The following is a 13,587-nucleotide window of genomic DNA, read 5'->3' on the forward strand; positions in this document are numbered from 1 at the left end:
TAAGGTACAGATATTGTTTATCGCGACACACTAAACTCCTTTTCTCACGGCAGTAAGACAACGCATCAGCTTTGTACCATTTCCAAGACCGGCCAGACCGCAGCGATGCTAGCCGACGTACTAAACATTAGCACCGCCAAGAACCTTGATGTGTGTGGTCCATGTTCATCGGCACAAGTTTAAAAGTTATTCAATTCATTGCAATCTATCCCTGTCTTGGTCAATAAACCATCGACGACGTTGCAGGCTATGAGCGCCATAACGGGACCTCCACTGAAAGCCTCTTGAATTGCAATCTATTTTCGCCATTAAATCAAGCCCTTGCCTCAAACCCTCAAGCCGGGGGCGCCATATAGTACACCCTGTCACCCTTCCAACCCAACGCCATCCATGCAGCTCCAGTTGGAGTGTCGGCCAATCAGCCTGTCGTGTTACATGTTGGTTTGTTTAAACCAGTTTGGTTCAAGCTCACACGGGCAGCTTGAACTTCTTGCCCTTGAGAACCTTGTTGTAGTAGATGTAGAAGAAGTCCGAGTACAGAACCGTCTGAACGAGACCAGCAATAATGGCAATCCAGTCGACCTTGTGCTTGTCGGCAGGCTCCATCAAGTATCGGTAGATCCAGTTGGGAATGTACAAGGCGCGGTAGCTACCGAGGGCAAAGAGGTAGTGGGTGGTGATGGTCTCGGCCTCGCCAGTTCGCTGCAGCATGAACAGCTGGGGAAGAATGGCCACCGACTCGAGCCAGATGGAGAACGCCCAGAGAACCTCCTTGATGGTGTACTTGTATGGGAAGACTATGGCGAGAAGGGCAGCACCCATGAGCAGGTATTGGACGCGGAAGGTATCGACGTTGGGATCGTTGGTAGGCTTGTACGCGTTGGTCATGAGATAGATGATGTATCCCTGGGCGCCGAGGAAGAGGATTTTGAAGACAAAATTGTACAAGCTATCGGTGGAGAAGATGTCTGCAAGAGTTAGAGATGGTTGCTGATGGAGGGTGAGTGCATACCGAGATATCGAGTGACGTAGACAAACATGTAGAGTGCCTGGGACTTGAAGGAGATGCCGGAGCAGCTCTGTTGCTGTTAGTGGTGTCCAGACCTACGACTTCAGGGACTAACGTTGATCTGGGTCATCTTGTGCAGCAGAATGAAGATGCTGCCCAGGTGGGAAAAATCCGCTGTGTCATCATTAGCGAATGCGAAGCGCAGCAGCTTGCTTGTACACACCAGCGACGCGGAAGACGTTCAACACCATGATGATGGATGGCGGGGCGCGAGCTATCAAAGGTCAAGCTGCTATGCGGGCAGCGGATTCGTGGTGACAATCGGGGTTGGGGTTGATGAAGCCGAGGCGATTGCAATTGGAGTTGAGTCGAGATTCGAGTGAGGCGAACGGTGCCTGGCTTAAGTTGACGCTGCGTTGTCAGGGAGCTCTAAGCCGGAAAAAGGACACGACGCGATTGCACGCTCATTGGACCGTGTCGTTACGTGCTGGCACGGCCGACGCGCACGGACCATATGTCTAATGCCTACGTCAGGAATGCGGCATTCGCTCAGGCAGGTACGAAGTAGAATGCAGGATAATATGGAGTAGGGATCGATACATATTTAGAATGAACCAGTGGCAAGGGTCGTCTTTGTAATTTAGTCAAAGGGCATCTGGACTACTCCGGATTTAATCGATGAGATCCGTCATGTCTGTCATCAAGTGTCACCTGGTTGTCACGGACGTGGCGCAGACAAACCGGATCCAGGCAGTGACGTATTACAAAGCACACCGAACATGCCCGAACGCGCATCTTGAGGAACTATATCTTGCATTGGAGCTACCGGATCTGCGGTCAGTATTTGCTATCAGAATCACATTACAACTTTAAGCTACAACAAAATGGAAGACTCAATGTCCGATACCTCTGAGCATACGGCAGCGTGGCTGACACTCTCCGTCGCCCACCGCAAAGTCAACTACGACTTTACCTTTCATGACGACGCCACCATCACCGACCTGTTCAACGAGATCGAAGCCAGTCTTGATATCCCCGTCGCCAACCAAAAGATTCTCGCTCCAAAATGTCCCCTACTCAAGGCTCCTTTCAAGAACCCAGACATGCCCCTCCAAGAGCTCAAGGGTAAGACCCTGACTCTGATGGGATCGCCAGCCGCCGAGATCCAAGCCGTCCAGAACATGGCCGAGAGAGTTGCCAAGAGAAACGCAGCACGCATGGCCCACCGACCCAAAGCTAGACCTGCATCAAGGCGGAAACCAGAAGATTCGCAGTACACGTTCCTCAAAGTCCGCCCACTGCAGGGTCTACCCAACCCAGAACGGAGCCAGTCGCTGCTCATGCGACTCAAGGAGGACCCAGGGATCCGCGCGTCCATGCGCAAGCACAAGTTTACGGTCGCGCTCTTGACCGAGATGGAGCCTCTTGCCCACACGCAAACTACACACGAAGGCACGTCGAGAATCCTAGGTCTGAACCGAAACCAGGGAGAAGTCATTGAGCTGCGGCTGCGGACGGATGCCCATGATGGATACCGTGACTACAAGACGATCCGCAAGACGCTATGTCACGAACTCGCCCACAACGTCCACGGCCCTCACGACCGTAACTTCTGGGATCTTTGTCACCAAATCGAGAAGGAGGTTGATGCAGCCGACTGGAAATCAGGAGGTCACACGGTTGGAGAGTCGTCCCACTACACCATTTCCGGAGAGGAGGAGGAACACGACCACGGAGGTTGGACTGGAGGAGAGTTTTTGCTTGGAGGTGCTCGGGACCCGACCGCAGGCATGACTCGACGGGAGATTTTGGCAGAAGCAGCACTTGAGAGGCAACGCAGGCAGGCTGAAGCAGAGCGCAAGGTGTTGGAGTCGGCAGACAAGTGGCGACGGACAGAGAGCCCGCCACATGATGAGACAAAGTGATTTAGATTGGCGTTAATACCCATAGACGGAGCAAGCGTATGAATTCTGGTATATTGATTGACTAGTATGGTAGCGGATCCAGATCCAATCCTTCGACACTCAACTTGAATGAATCGTTTCGTGAATAACTCCCTCCCGCATCTAGATCCAATCGACCACGAATGCAATCGCGGAAATCAACATCTGCAAAGATGAGACCATCGGGGTCTTCCCACTGAGGACCAGCTACAACATCACCAAACGGCGTCACAATGGAGGAGCCGCCCCTCGACACCCACTCGGTTTTCTCGGGGATGGTTGTGGTGAATGTTGGCGACAGTGACGGCGTCTCGCCATCGACCTCCTTGCACAGGACAATCTCGTTGCCATCCTCATCAAAGACCGACTTGCGACGGCGCGGCCGGTGCGGCGAACGAGGCAACGCAATCTCGAAACCCTCTTCTGTAATGGTCGAGTCCCGTCGTCCCCGAGCAAGCGGCTGGCGGGTGTTTTCGGTAGGGGCGTCCTTGGGGACCGCCATGTTGCTGCTCACGACGAAGCAGCGGCCTTCGACACCAACGGTGCGCATAAGACCCAGCCACGCATCGCGATTGTCGGCAGTGGGTGCCAGGTAGAGGTTGATGTTTTGGGAGTAGAGCGTTTGGCGAAGCAGCGGCATGTAGTTTTCCCAGCAGATGGCCGCAGCGAGGTTGATGCGGACGCCGCGGATCGTGGTGGACACTGCGCGGAGGGTACTGGGAGCTCCTTGAGCCCATATGAGGCGCTCCGAGCCGGTCTAACATGTTAGCATAATAGGAGATGCAGACAGGTAGACATACTGGTAGGACCTTGCGACGCTTGCCTAGCATGCCCTCCTTGGGACACACGTAGACGACAGAGCAGTAGAGACTTCCTCCAGTCTTTTCAATACAACCAGTCACAATAAACACGCCAGACTCACGGGCAATCCGTTCAAGCTCCTCACGTGAACCATCGCCACGAACAACATCATCATCGCTGAGCTGTCGCTTCACCCACTTGAGCCCAGCACCACCCCCGCCAGGGCCAACATTGTCGCCGAGATCAATGGCTTGGTCAAAGTACTTGGCAAACTCCTCGCGGCCATCATCTGAACGACCGCCGATGGCACACCCAAACGAGCTTCCGCGGGGATACCCGCCAATGAAGGCCTCGGGGAGAAGCAGGATGTCGATGTTGGACGAGGCCGCACGGCGGGCGATGGAGTCGATGAGTTCAATGGTAGCTGCGGTGGTGGGCTGCGTGCCCGGAGAGGCGGTTCCCAGGCGGATTGTCGACATTATCACGGTGGTTGACGGAGGAATTGAGAAAGGAAATGAGAATGGAAATGAGAAAACAAACGCATTTCAAAGTCAAACGATGACGCCCATAGCGTGTTGTGACTCTGGAGCCTTTGGCGCCATGCCGTCTTGAGTTGGAGATGCAACTGACCTACCCCAAGCAGTAAAGCTACCCCGCATCCAAGCCGCAGTGGCCGCACGCCGAACGCCGCAGTGCCGCTCAAGGCACTTGGCGTAGTATGAGGCAATCCAGTGAAGCGGAGAACTGCCACCATCACGATACCAACATGTCTGGCGTCATTGTCAAAGCTCTCGACCACCTGGTCCTTACCTGCGCCAGCGTTGAGGCTACTTCGAAATGGTACTCCAAGTATCTGGGAATGAAGCTGGAGACGTTTGCAGCAGCTTCCGACCCGGCAACCAAGAGATTTGCCTTGAGGTTTGGTGACTCCAAGATCAACCTTCACCAAAAGGGCAAGGAATTCGAACCAAAGGCCTTGACGGCTCTGCCCGGGACAGCCGACCTGTGCTTTCTTGTCCAGGATGGCACGTCACTTGATGATGCGATTGCGGGGTTTGGTAGAGATGGAATTGCCGTGTTGGAGGGCGGCAAGACTGTGGATAGAACGGGTGCTCGGGGACCGATTCGGAGCATCTACGTGCGCGATCCAGACGGGAATCTCATTGAGTAGGTCCTTGCCCGTTTAATTGAACACGGCTAACAATGTAGGCTCTCTCATTACTTGTAAATAGAACGCGGATGAGAAATAATGCTTCATTCCACAGCAGATCTGGGCCGACCCACTGCGTAAGCCTCTCAGTATCAAATTGGAGACTCGCATCCAACAACCCCCTCACTACACAGGCGCACAACGCCTGCAATCTTCCGTAGTATAGTGGTCAGTATGCAAGCTTGTCACGCTTGAGACCCGGGTTCAATTCCCGGCGGGAGAGATCCAGCCACAGGTTATACGCCTGTTTCTTTTTGCAGTATCCACAGGTAAATTACTTGGATACTTTTTTGTCACTCATTTGGATTCATACGCCTGTTTCTGTGGCCGATATTTTCAATAATGCGACAACCTTTCTTCTGTCATTGATTTACATTTTATTCCTATGGCCTGTTCTCGCTCATCTCCTCCTCGATCGAGTCGTTGGTGCCGGCTCAAATGCATCGTCTTCTGAAATCTCATCGTCACTAATTTCCACCGCGGCCTGACTTTGAGAGAAATCAAGCTTTGTCTGTCGTGTCCTTGTCGCTCTAGCGGCTGGCTTGGCGGGTGCTTTTGCAGTCTTTGCAGTCTTCTTGGGGGCCGCCTTGGGCTTGGCCGGTGCTCGTCGTGTCTTGGGTGGAGGTGCTGGTTCATCCGATTCCATCACAACGTCCTCTTCTTCGCTCTCAACAGCCTTTTTACCACGACGAGCAGGGGCCTTCTTCGGGGCTGCTTTGGCTCGGGGCGCTCGCTTGGGTTTGGCGGGCTCCTCATCTTCTTGCACAGCCATGCTTCCGTCCTCGTACGTCCACGCATCTGGTTCGTCCTCCCAGTTGCCATCAAAGTCGCTATCCCAGGCTGCTGGCTTGGGTTTGAGTATTCTCTTCCGCTCGTTTTGGGTTGTGCGCGGCTCGCTAGCCTGTTCCTGTTCAATCCTGTTCCTGTAAATCTCCATGGCGCTGTTCAAGTCCTCATCATCCGACTCCAGACCCAACATCTGGCGAACCTGGCCTGTGAGGTGCTCAGACACAAACAGTTCCATAGCGTGCTTGTCGTCTTTGGCTACAAATTGTGTCACTGCATCACCGAATGGTCCCTGGGGGAGTACTCGGAGTGACTGTGCCGACAGGAATTCCTGTACAAGAGACTCCACTTTCATCGAGTCGTCTCCTTCAGCCAACGCCTCTAAAGCCTCTGTCGGGTTGGTCGCCGTAGTCTTGCCTGGGTTGTGTTAGAGAGTAAATCAATGGAGGGAGTGACTTACGCTGGGATGTTTTTTTGCGGTAAAAGTAGACGACGTCGTTTGTGTTGGCTACCTTGCCGACGAACCGGTTGGAGAATCGCTGGGGATTTTCGCACTCAAACAAGCCTCCGTCTGTGGCTGTGTACTCGACCTTGAGTCGGATAAGAGGGAGTGGCCGCTCCTCCAAAGCCTCTTCGTCGGTTTGAATCGCTTCCCAATCGGCATTGGCCTCTTCAATCATTTCCTCAACCACCTCCATCAACCTCCGTGTCACCTCTTGTCGGTTGTCCTTTTTCTTGTCTAGTCCTTTGAATCTCTTGTCTATGGAGAGAACCAATTCCCGAGTGACAAATGGACGAACTGTTTTGAGAGGAATCTTGTCAACCTTGAAATCCTTGCCAGTAACGCTCATGATGGCCACGTGCTTCTGGACAGCCTCTCCTGGGATTAGAGAGGTTGCAACGGATGAACCTGGTTGCATGACGTGGAATCCTGTCTCTGGGTTTTGAGTCGGATCAATCAGACACTCGTGCTCGTGTCCCCAGATGACCACATCCAGCCAGTCGGGTAGCACATTCTCTGGAAGATATGACGTTGCTGTGTGGGCGTGGTGGTTTTGGTGAACAGCCAACAGGTTAAACCAGTCTCCCATTTGTGTGCCAGGTCGGAACCATTTGACCTTGTGGTCACGGAATGTTCTAAACATGCGCTCATCGCGGACGTTGCTTAGTCCAAATAAAGCCAGTTTTGTCAATCCTTTCTGGAGGAGAATCGGCTTCGCTTCGATGTTATCTGCCTCTGGGACTCGGCCGTAGTAGTTGAGCAGTCCGCTGGCTTGTAGGAGGTCGAGAGAACAAAAGTTGCCGTCGCCTGAGGGGTCGTCGTGGTTTCCGTGGATAGAGAAAACTGGGATAGAGACGTTGATATCGGGGTCTTCGTAATTGACATGAGGAAAGGCTCCATCAAAGACGGACGCAGCATCGGACAGAAACTCGAGTGGGCAAGGCTTCATGCCAAGGACATTTTGTCGGAGAGTTCGCATGACTTGGTACAGAGACTTGCGAGAGGGTTTGTTGTCGTGGAACAAATCGCCAGCGAGGAGAACCATGTCGACCTAATCCGTTAGTCAAGTTCAACTGCCACTGACAAACCACCTACATCTTCAGTTCTGGCGAGATTCATGATCTCATCAAAGGTTTGCCAACTGTCATCCTTTCGGATAGCATCTCGCTCCTCGAACCCGACATGGTTGTCAGTTGCGATGAGGATACGGATCGTGTCCGCCTCTAATTCGTTAGCTAAGAAAACAAGCCACAAGGAGACTTACCCGTGAATTCGGGCATCTTGTTCGATCCTGATGACGATGAGGTTGCTGATGCCTGTGCTTTACGCGACCGCGATTGACGCGGGGAGGTGCGAAGTCACGTGACCAGCCTCAACTGACAACCCCGTCAATAGATTTACACTTATGACCAGGATCTGGCTCACGACATAGCTCTGACAGCAGCCAATGCGACGGAACAGCGAACAGTCACTTCTGGACAAGCCAAGCCCGACGTATCCGATATTCAGCACACCGACCGACTAGGTGCATCCCTACTAGCCTTTGAACCGGACGAACACAGAGGGACTCAACGTGCAACAGTAACATTGGCGGGACGGATTAACTCCAACTCGGTAAGTGGAGACACGGCGCCGATCCCTACCCCGTGCCGCCGATTGCATCTCCGACAGCGACTAAACACCATCTTTTGGGCGTGTTCAGAGTGCTCATCGTGCATCGTGATTCATGTTCATGCTGCGTCGTCTTGAGATGTTGGTCAGCGCTGTCTGCCGTCGTCAACCGCCCGAGCCACCCCTGGCAGGATTACCTGATGCCCAACACGGATAAACGCGACTAGCCTTGGGAAATTCGACTTGGCAACTGACAACTCCAGGAAACAACTCACGACGCTCGACCAGGACTTTCGGCGGCACCCACCCGAGGCCACCCTTTGCACGCCTCCGGCCTCGGAGACCGTACTCGCCCGCCTCGCATGCGTTTTGTCAATTGACTTCAGCGTCTCCGCCCATGCATCTCGTCCGGGTCGACCAGGATCTGCTCCATGGAGCAAACCACTCGCCGAACCCCGCCATGACCTCCCCGGGGAAGCTTCGGCACCTCTCGCTCGCCGACTTGCCCATGGAGATTATTGCCGCCATCTGCCGGAACCTGTGCATGCACTGTCGCCTTGCCCACGTTGTCGACCTCCCAGCCGGCGCCGTGGCCACTTGCCTGGAGGAGCAGCAGGCCCTTTCACGGCTGAGCCGGACCTCACGGCGTTTTCGCCTCACTGCCCAGCCCATTCTCTTCCACTTCTACCACACGGGAATCCAACCGGACCCGAGCAGTCCAGAGTGGTGGGGTGACGCTGTTGCCCGGAACCGCGAGATTGAGACGCTGGAATCGTTTCTGCGCACTCTTCTAGAGCGACCCGACCTGGCCAAGCTCGTGCGCGCCCTTGCCTTTTTTGCTTTGAGAACTGTCCGCGCCCGCGATGTTCCTCCCGCGACTCAGGTCCTCTTCCGGCAGGCCGGTGAGCGGGCTGGGTTTCAGGCGTTGCCGACATATGATCATGTCGAGTCCAAGTGGCTCCAGGAAGCCACCATCATGGCTGCGCCGTTCCTCGAGCAGCTCCTCATCTACCGATCATCCCAAGAAGGACTCCACTACTTGAGAGATTCTCCGTTCTATCTACCTCACCTGAAATATCTGGTACTTCCCGGGCAAGACAAGAATCCCGACGAATGCTGTCACATCCAGGAGATGCAAGACGTCCTAGCCAAGGCCCAGAATCTAGAAGAGTTGGCAGCTAGCGATTGCGACTGCGGGACCGATATCCCCCTTCGTGAACGCTTCCGAACAGAGCCGTGGAATACTGCACTGTCCAGCCTCCGTCGGTTGTCGCTTCATGGCCTCGACCCGGACAATCTGGCCAAGATCCTTCGTCGCAGTCCCGTTCTGGAAGATCTAGAATATTTCTGTGACATGGACAAGTATACTATCCTACAGCACGATCACCTGGAACCTATCAGAGACACGTTGCGGCGGATTTGCTACACGACTACGACTTGGGAACACGCCCAGGGCACTTCAGAAGACGTGATTGAATTGGTGTCAGGTTTTCTGAGGTGGGACCAAACTCTACGGGGAGACATGAACTTTTCCGACTTTCCGGAGCTTGAAATTCTCGAAGTTGAACAGCTTTTACTCTATGGGCCTGTGTTTGACTACCAAGAGCGAGATCAACGGTTTGAATCTCTCAAAGACGTGTGTCCTGAGTTATTCATGGCCAGTCTTCCTTCATCGTTACGGATATTGCACATTGGCATGGTCCTAGCGTGGCAGGAACTACATCGGGATTTGATGGGAATGATACAGAAACTATTTCGGTTTCCAGAGTTGAGGTTAGTTGCAGTGGATCCTTACGAACCTCCGCCTCCCAAGCAAGTCAAGGAACTCAAGGATGCCTTTGCAGCCAAAGGTGTCACGTTTTGTCTGGGACAAACCACACAGACTCCATTTTCGAGGGGTATGCTCGGCGTAAGGCCAGGTCACTCCGAGCCATCCAACACAGATTTGTGTTTTCGCCTTCAACATGTACAATAGTATTACCAGCCTAGGTGATAGCGCAGGTTTTGTCTTCTAACTCTGCATGTATTGTAAGTGATTCAATTAGGATACCAGTACTTAATAAGACATTGGATATTGTGTTAAGTTCTTCCAACGCTTGGTAAAAGTGTATGTTTACGCATCTTCTAACACTTTGAATTGATGTCGGATGTATGCCAAGACGGCAACGTCCCAAGATGTCAGATGCCATTATCAAGATACCAAGACGCCAAGATACCAAGACCAATACCTATGCAAGAACTAGATCAGGTACCAAATGTCAAGATGTCAAATGCCAAGATACCAAGACCAAGATAACCCGACACACAAGATGCAATACCACACGCCAAGATGCCAATATCCCCAGATCTACGTCAAGTAGCTACGCCACTTCTGCTGCCAAGGACGCCTCACCCGACAACCATCAACGTCATGCAAACTCCCGAAATCCTCCCGACCCGGGGATACTGTATTCTCCGGTCGATCACCAGTTCTATTTCCCCGCAAGTTTCCCCGATGGCATGTTAACGGCGTTACAACGGCCGTACGTCATGATCAATGGTTGGTGCACGGGCTAAGGTTTCCCACCGATCTCCGCATCTCACACCACAGGCCCCGCAATCGCTGGGCATCTGGGGTAGTTCCCCGCAAATAACCCTCACGAATTCGCGGATTCATCCAAATTGAGCATCGGGTCGGGGGAATATCTAGCAATTCTCCTAAATACGTGATTATGTGCCAAACCTATTCAAGGTCACAAGATGGAATCGGTCCGATCAATTGAGGGGTTGATGGTGGGAGTTGGTGATAAATACTGAGTCTCAGGTGTTGATGCAATCACTCAGACACAGCTCAGATATCTCATCATGGCGATATTTGGACAATTATTTTTGGCTTCGCTGGCTGTGGCTCAGCAGGTCTACCTGCCTGCGGATGGCCCAACAACTCGGGACTGCAAGGTTACCAAGACAAGGGAACCCAAATACTCCTTTACTCCATTCAGTTATACTCTTACAGATACTGTGAGGTATGCAACGTCAGTCCCAGCTCCTACAACCACCACTACATATGCTGCACCTCCAGAATCACTGGCCACACTGGTGCCATCGCTGTCTTACACCACTTGGGGTAAATGGAACCCCAATGCAACGACAACAGCCTCAGACACCAATGACCCATATGGTCAAGCGGCATGGACGTCGCTCTGGGAACATGCCAACCCACCAAACTTTACGGAAACTGCAGTCTACAGCACCACCGTTTCACCCACACCAATCCCGAGCAGTGAGCTCGTGCTTCCGCCGCGAGACTACTTTGGACCAACCGACTGCTACAACTTTCCAGAAGGATTTGCGTTTGGCGTGTCTAGCTCTGCTAGTCAGGTCGAGGGAGCGACTGCCGAAGAGGGCAAGGCGCCTTCACTCATGGACATACTCATTCGGGATGAGCGGCCAAAATCTTACGTGACCAATGAGCACTACTATTACTACAAGCAAGACATTGAGCGGGTCGCAGCCATGGGGGCCAAGCACTTTTCATTTAGCATTGCATGGACTCGGATCCTGCCGTTTGCCCTCCCTGGGACGCCAGTGAACCAAGAAGGCATCGATCACTACAACGACGTTATCAATTTTATCCTTGATAAAGGCATGACGCCCGAGGTGACGCTCATTCACTTCGACACTCCTTTGCAGTTCTACGGGAGCAATCTCACCACCGCTACGGACAGGCCCGAAATCGGCTATGTCAACGGTGCGTACCAGAATGAGACATTTGAAGACGCCTTCGTCCACTACGCCAAAGTGGTCATGTCGCACTACGCTGACCGTGTTCCCACCTGGTTCACCTTTAACGAGCCGCTCCTCTACTCGCAAAACGCCAAGGCAATCAGCCATGTCATCAAGGCGCACGCTAGGGTCTTCCACTGGTACAAGGAGGAGCTGTGCGGGACTGGGAAAATTTCCCTCAAGTTCAACAACAACTTTGGCGTCCCTCGGGACCCCCTTAGCGAGGCGGATGTGTATGCAGCCGATCACTTCAACTCGATCCAGCTGGGGCCGTTCTGCAACCCAATTTTCCTAGGGCAAGACTATCCCGATTCGTTCAAACAGACGTTTGCAGATTACGTGCCTTTGAGCGCAGAGGATCTGGAGTACATTGGCGGCACCGCCGACTTTCTCGGGATCGACCCGTACACTGCCACTGTGATTGCGCCCCCGGTTGCGGACGACAAGGATAGCATCCTGGAATGTGCGAGCAACTCGTCGTCTGCCTTGCGCCCGTACTGCGTGAATCAGACGACTACCAACGTGTACGGCTGGGACATTGGGTACCGGTCGCAGTCGTACGTGTACCTGACCCCGACCTACCTGCGCAGCTATTTGAACTACCTGCACAACACCTGGAGGACCCCTGTCGCCATCACCGAGTTCGGATTTCCCGTGTTTGGCGAGGCGGACAAGGCCCTCGTGGACCAATTGTTTGACACGCCGCGCAGCCTGTACTACCTCAGTTTCATGAGCGAGGTGCTCAAGGCCATCTGGATTGACAAGGTGGAGGTGGTTGGGGCGTATGCGTGGTCGTACATGAATAACTGGGAATTTGGCGACTCGGCGGCGCTATTCGGGATCCAAACGGTCAACCAGACGACTCAGGAGCGCCGGTTCAAGAAGAGTTTTTTCGACCTGGTGGATTTCATGAAGGCGCGCGGCGTCTAGCTTGTACGTATGCATAAGTCAAAGTAGTGTGTCACCAAGTTTATCCCAAAGCCAAACCTAATCGAACGCGTATTCTGAAGCCGTCGCGTGTTGCGTCGCGCATGCCGATATCAGCATAAGACGGGCAGTTGGTGACAAGGTTGCTGATTAGCACATCCTATCAGACGGCGCAAAAAGCTGGGGCCTGGCCCGGGCGGGAGAGAAAAAGGTTATTCAATGAACGATTGTGTCCCGTAATGAAACCAAAACTCGAGGGATTTGGCCAAGTGTTGCTCCTGTTGGATGGCGGCTTATCCTGCGGAGCCTGCGGAGCCCAGGTGGTCATTCTTCCCCGCAGCGCCTGGACGGCAGATACGCACAGGCTGGGAAAGAGGAGATAGCGGACGGCTTGGACAAGGGCCAGGGTGGATGGGCACGACGACCTTCCACATGGGGCAACGTGAGGGCGGAGACGACGCGAGGCAATGCGACAGCAGGACCAGATAGGCGTGGCTTCGGAGGACCCCGGAAGGTCCACAGAAGCTCCGCTGGGGCACAGGCATAGCACACACCAAGGAACCTTATCTGGCTGGAGGAAGCATTTGGTGTTGTTCTAGAATTTGCTAACACCGTTGGGGCCTCGGGGGGCGGCACTGCGCGTCATGGCGCTGGCCTGTGGCGGACCGGCTATTTTTGATGCTTGGGAAATGGCTCGGAATCTGCCCTGTGCCCGGCTGAAGCGACCACTGCCGCGATGGCGCCAGGCAGTTGGCGGGAGGCTTTGTTGGTGGCTGGAGTGGCTGCATCTTGGCTGCAAGCGAGGGACATCCCGAGGTACTCTCACACTCTGTGTGTATAAGCGATCTGCCCATTGCTAGCCGGGAGAACTCTGCTGATCGGTGGCAACCCTGGGCAACCCTGGGCAACCCTGAGCAACCCTGAGCAACCGCCAGGGTGTTCACCCAACTCTTACGTGATGGATCTCCAAGCGGGCGTTGTGCTAGGCCAGTCCGCCCAGCGTCGCATCCAACTGAGGGTCTCGGAGAGGGTC

The 13,587-nt window shown here is 53.7% G+C and overlaps 7 protein-coding genes and 1 non-coding gene across 8 annotated transcripts; 5 read left to right on the forward strand and 3 right to left on the reverse strand.

The window, feature by feature from the left end:
• Positions 1-223: 223 nt before the first annotated feature.
• BGZ61DRAFT_212529 (ER lumen protein retaining receptor-domain-containing protein) lies at positions 224-1,429 on the reverse strand. Its single transcript, XM_046238032.1, has 4 exons — positions 1,233-1,429; positions 1,125-1,183; positions 1,013-1,079; positions 224-968 (listed from the first exon to the last, which is right to left on the reverse strand). Exons 1-4 carry the CDS (start codon positions 1,258-1,260, stop codon positions 469-471), a joined length of 654 nt encoding a protein of 217 aa, XP_046106180.1. The 5' UTR covers positions 1,261-1,429; the 3' UTR covers positions 224-468.
• A 476-nt stretch (positions 1,430-1,905) lies between these two features.
• On the forward strand, positions 1,906-2,934 carry BGZ61DRAFT_348779 (WLM domain-containing protein; the record flags this gene model as incomplete). The annotated part of the gene is made up of 1 exon (XM_046240099.1): positions 1,906-2,934. The coding sequence occupies one exon, from the start codon at positions 1,906-1,908 to the stop codon at positions 2,932-2,934; it is 1,029 nt and encodes a 342-aa protein (XP_046106181.1).
• A 50-nt stretch (positions 2,935-2,984) lies between these two features.
• Positions 2,985-4,363, reverse strand: BGZ61DRAFT_449174 (carbon-nitrogen hydrolase). Its single transcript, XM_046245570.1, has 2 exons — positions 3,753-4,363; positions 2,985-3,709 (listed from the first exon to the last, which is right to left on the reverse strand). Exons 1-2 carry the CDS (start codon positions 4,230-4,232, stop codon positions 2,996-2,998), a joined length of 1,194 nt encoding a protein of 397 aa, XP_046106182.1. The 5' UTR covers positions 4,233-4,363; the 3' UTR covers positions 2,985-2,995.
• A 24-nt stretch (positions 4,364-4,387) lies between these two features.
• Positions 4,388-5,102, forward strand: BGZ61DRAFT_449175 (glyoxalase domain-containing protein). The gene is made up of 2 exons (XM_046245571.1): positions 4,388-4,920; positions 4,963-5,102. The coding sequence occupies exons 1-2, from the start codon at positions 4,472-4,474 to the stop codon at positions 4,979-4,981; spliced, it is 468 nt and encodes a 155-aa protein (XP_046106183.1). The 5' UTR covers positions 4,388-4,471; the 3' UTR covers positions 4,982-5,102.
• On the reverse strand, positions 5,103-7,551 carry BGZ61DRAFT_449177 (Mre11 DNA-binding presumed domain-containing protein). Its single transcript, XM_046245572.1, has 4 exons — positions 7,516-7,551; positions 7,347-7,474; positions 6,210-7,302; positions 5,103-6,166 (listed from the first exon to the last, which is right to left on the reverse strand). The coding sequence occupies exons 1-4, from the start codon at positions 7,529-7,531 to the stop codon at positions 5,364-5,366; spliced, it is 2,040 nt and encodes a 679-aa protein (XP_046106184.1). The 5' UTR covers positions 7,532-7,551; the 3' UTR covers positions 5,103-5,363.
• BGZ61DRAFT_t96 lies at positions 5,115-5,186 on the forward strand. The gene has a single exon. It is a non-coding gene; the product is annotated as a tRNA-Asp (tRNA).
• A 708-nt stretch (positions 7,552-8,259) lies between the features above and the next one.
• BGZ61DRAFT_349770 (uncharacterized protein) lies at positions 8,260-9,837 on the forward strand (the record flags this gene model as incomplete). Its single annotated transcript, XM_046240173.1, has 1 exon — positions 8,260-9,837. One exon carries the CDS (start codon positions 8,260-8,262, stop codon positions 9,835-9,837), a length of 1,578 nt encoding a protein of 525 aa, XP_046106185.1.
• Positions 9,838-10,706: 869 nt separating this feature from the next.
• BGZ61DRAFT_492956 (glycoside hydrolase superfamily) lies at positions 10,707-12,557 on the forward strand (the record flags this gene model as incomplete). The annotated part of the gene is made up of 1 exon (XM_046250593.1): positions 10,707-12,557. The coding sequence occupies one exon, from the start codon at positions 10,707-10,709 to the stop codon at positions 12,555-12,557; it is 1,851 nt and encodes a 616-aa protein (XP_046106186.1).
• Positions 12,558-13,587: the final 1,030 nt, after the last annotated feature.

This window comes from Ilyonectria robusta (assembly GCF_021365365.1).
Source record: "Ilyonectria robusta strain PMI_751 chromosome Unknown BGZ61scaffold_7, whole genome shotgun sequence".
NCBI classification, from domain to species: Eukaryota; Fungi; Ascomycota; class Sordariomycetes; order Hypocreales; family Nectriaceae; genus Ilyonectria; species Ilyonectria robusta.

What these genes read in the sequence shown, in the direction of transcription:
- BGZ61DRAFT_449175 (XM_046245571.1), top strand. Translation starts at nt 4,472, where the DNA reads ATGAGGCAATCCAGTGAAGCGGAGAACTGCCACCATCACGATACCAAC.
- BGZ61DRAFT_449174 (XM_046245570.1), bottom strand. Translation starts at nt 4,232, where the DNA reads ATGTCGACAATCCGCCTGGGAACCGCCTCTCCGGGCACGCAGCCCACC. An exon ending in AGCGTCGCAAGGTCCTACCA is followed by an intron (nt 3,710 to 3,752) that starts GTATGTCTACCT and finishes CTAACATGTTAG; the next exon opens with ACCGGCTCGGAGCGCCTCAT.
- BGZ61DRAFT_449177 (XM_046245572.1), bottom strand. An exon ending in ATCTCGCCAGAACTGAAGAT is followed by an intron (nt 7,303 to 7,346) that starts GTAGGTGGTTTG and finishes CTAACGGATTAG; the next exon opens with GTCGACATGGTTCTCCTCGC. An exon ending in CCGCAAAAAAACATCCCAGC is followed by an intron (nt 6,167 to 6,209) that starts GTAAGTCACTCC and finishes AACACAACCCAG; the next exon opens with GCAAGACTACGGCGACCAAC.
- BGZ61DRAFT_212529 (XM_046238032.1), bottom strand. Translation starts at nt 1,260, where the DNA reads ATGGTGTTGAACGTCTTCCGCGTCGCTG. An exon ending in ACAAGATGACCCAGATCAAC is followed by an intron (nt 1,080 to 1,124) that starts GTTAGTCCCTGA and finishes TAACAGCAACAG; the next exon opens with AGCTGCTCCGGCATCTCCTT. An exon ending in CTACGTCACTCGATATCTCG is followed by an intron (nt 969 to 1,012) that starts GTATGCACTCAC and finishes TAACTCTTGCAG; the next exon opens with ACATCTTCTCCACCGATAGC.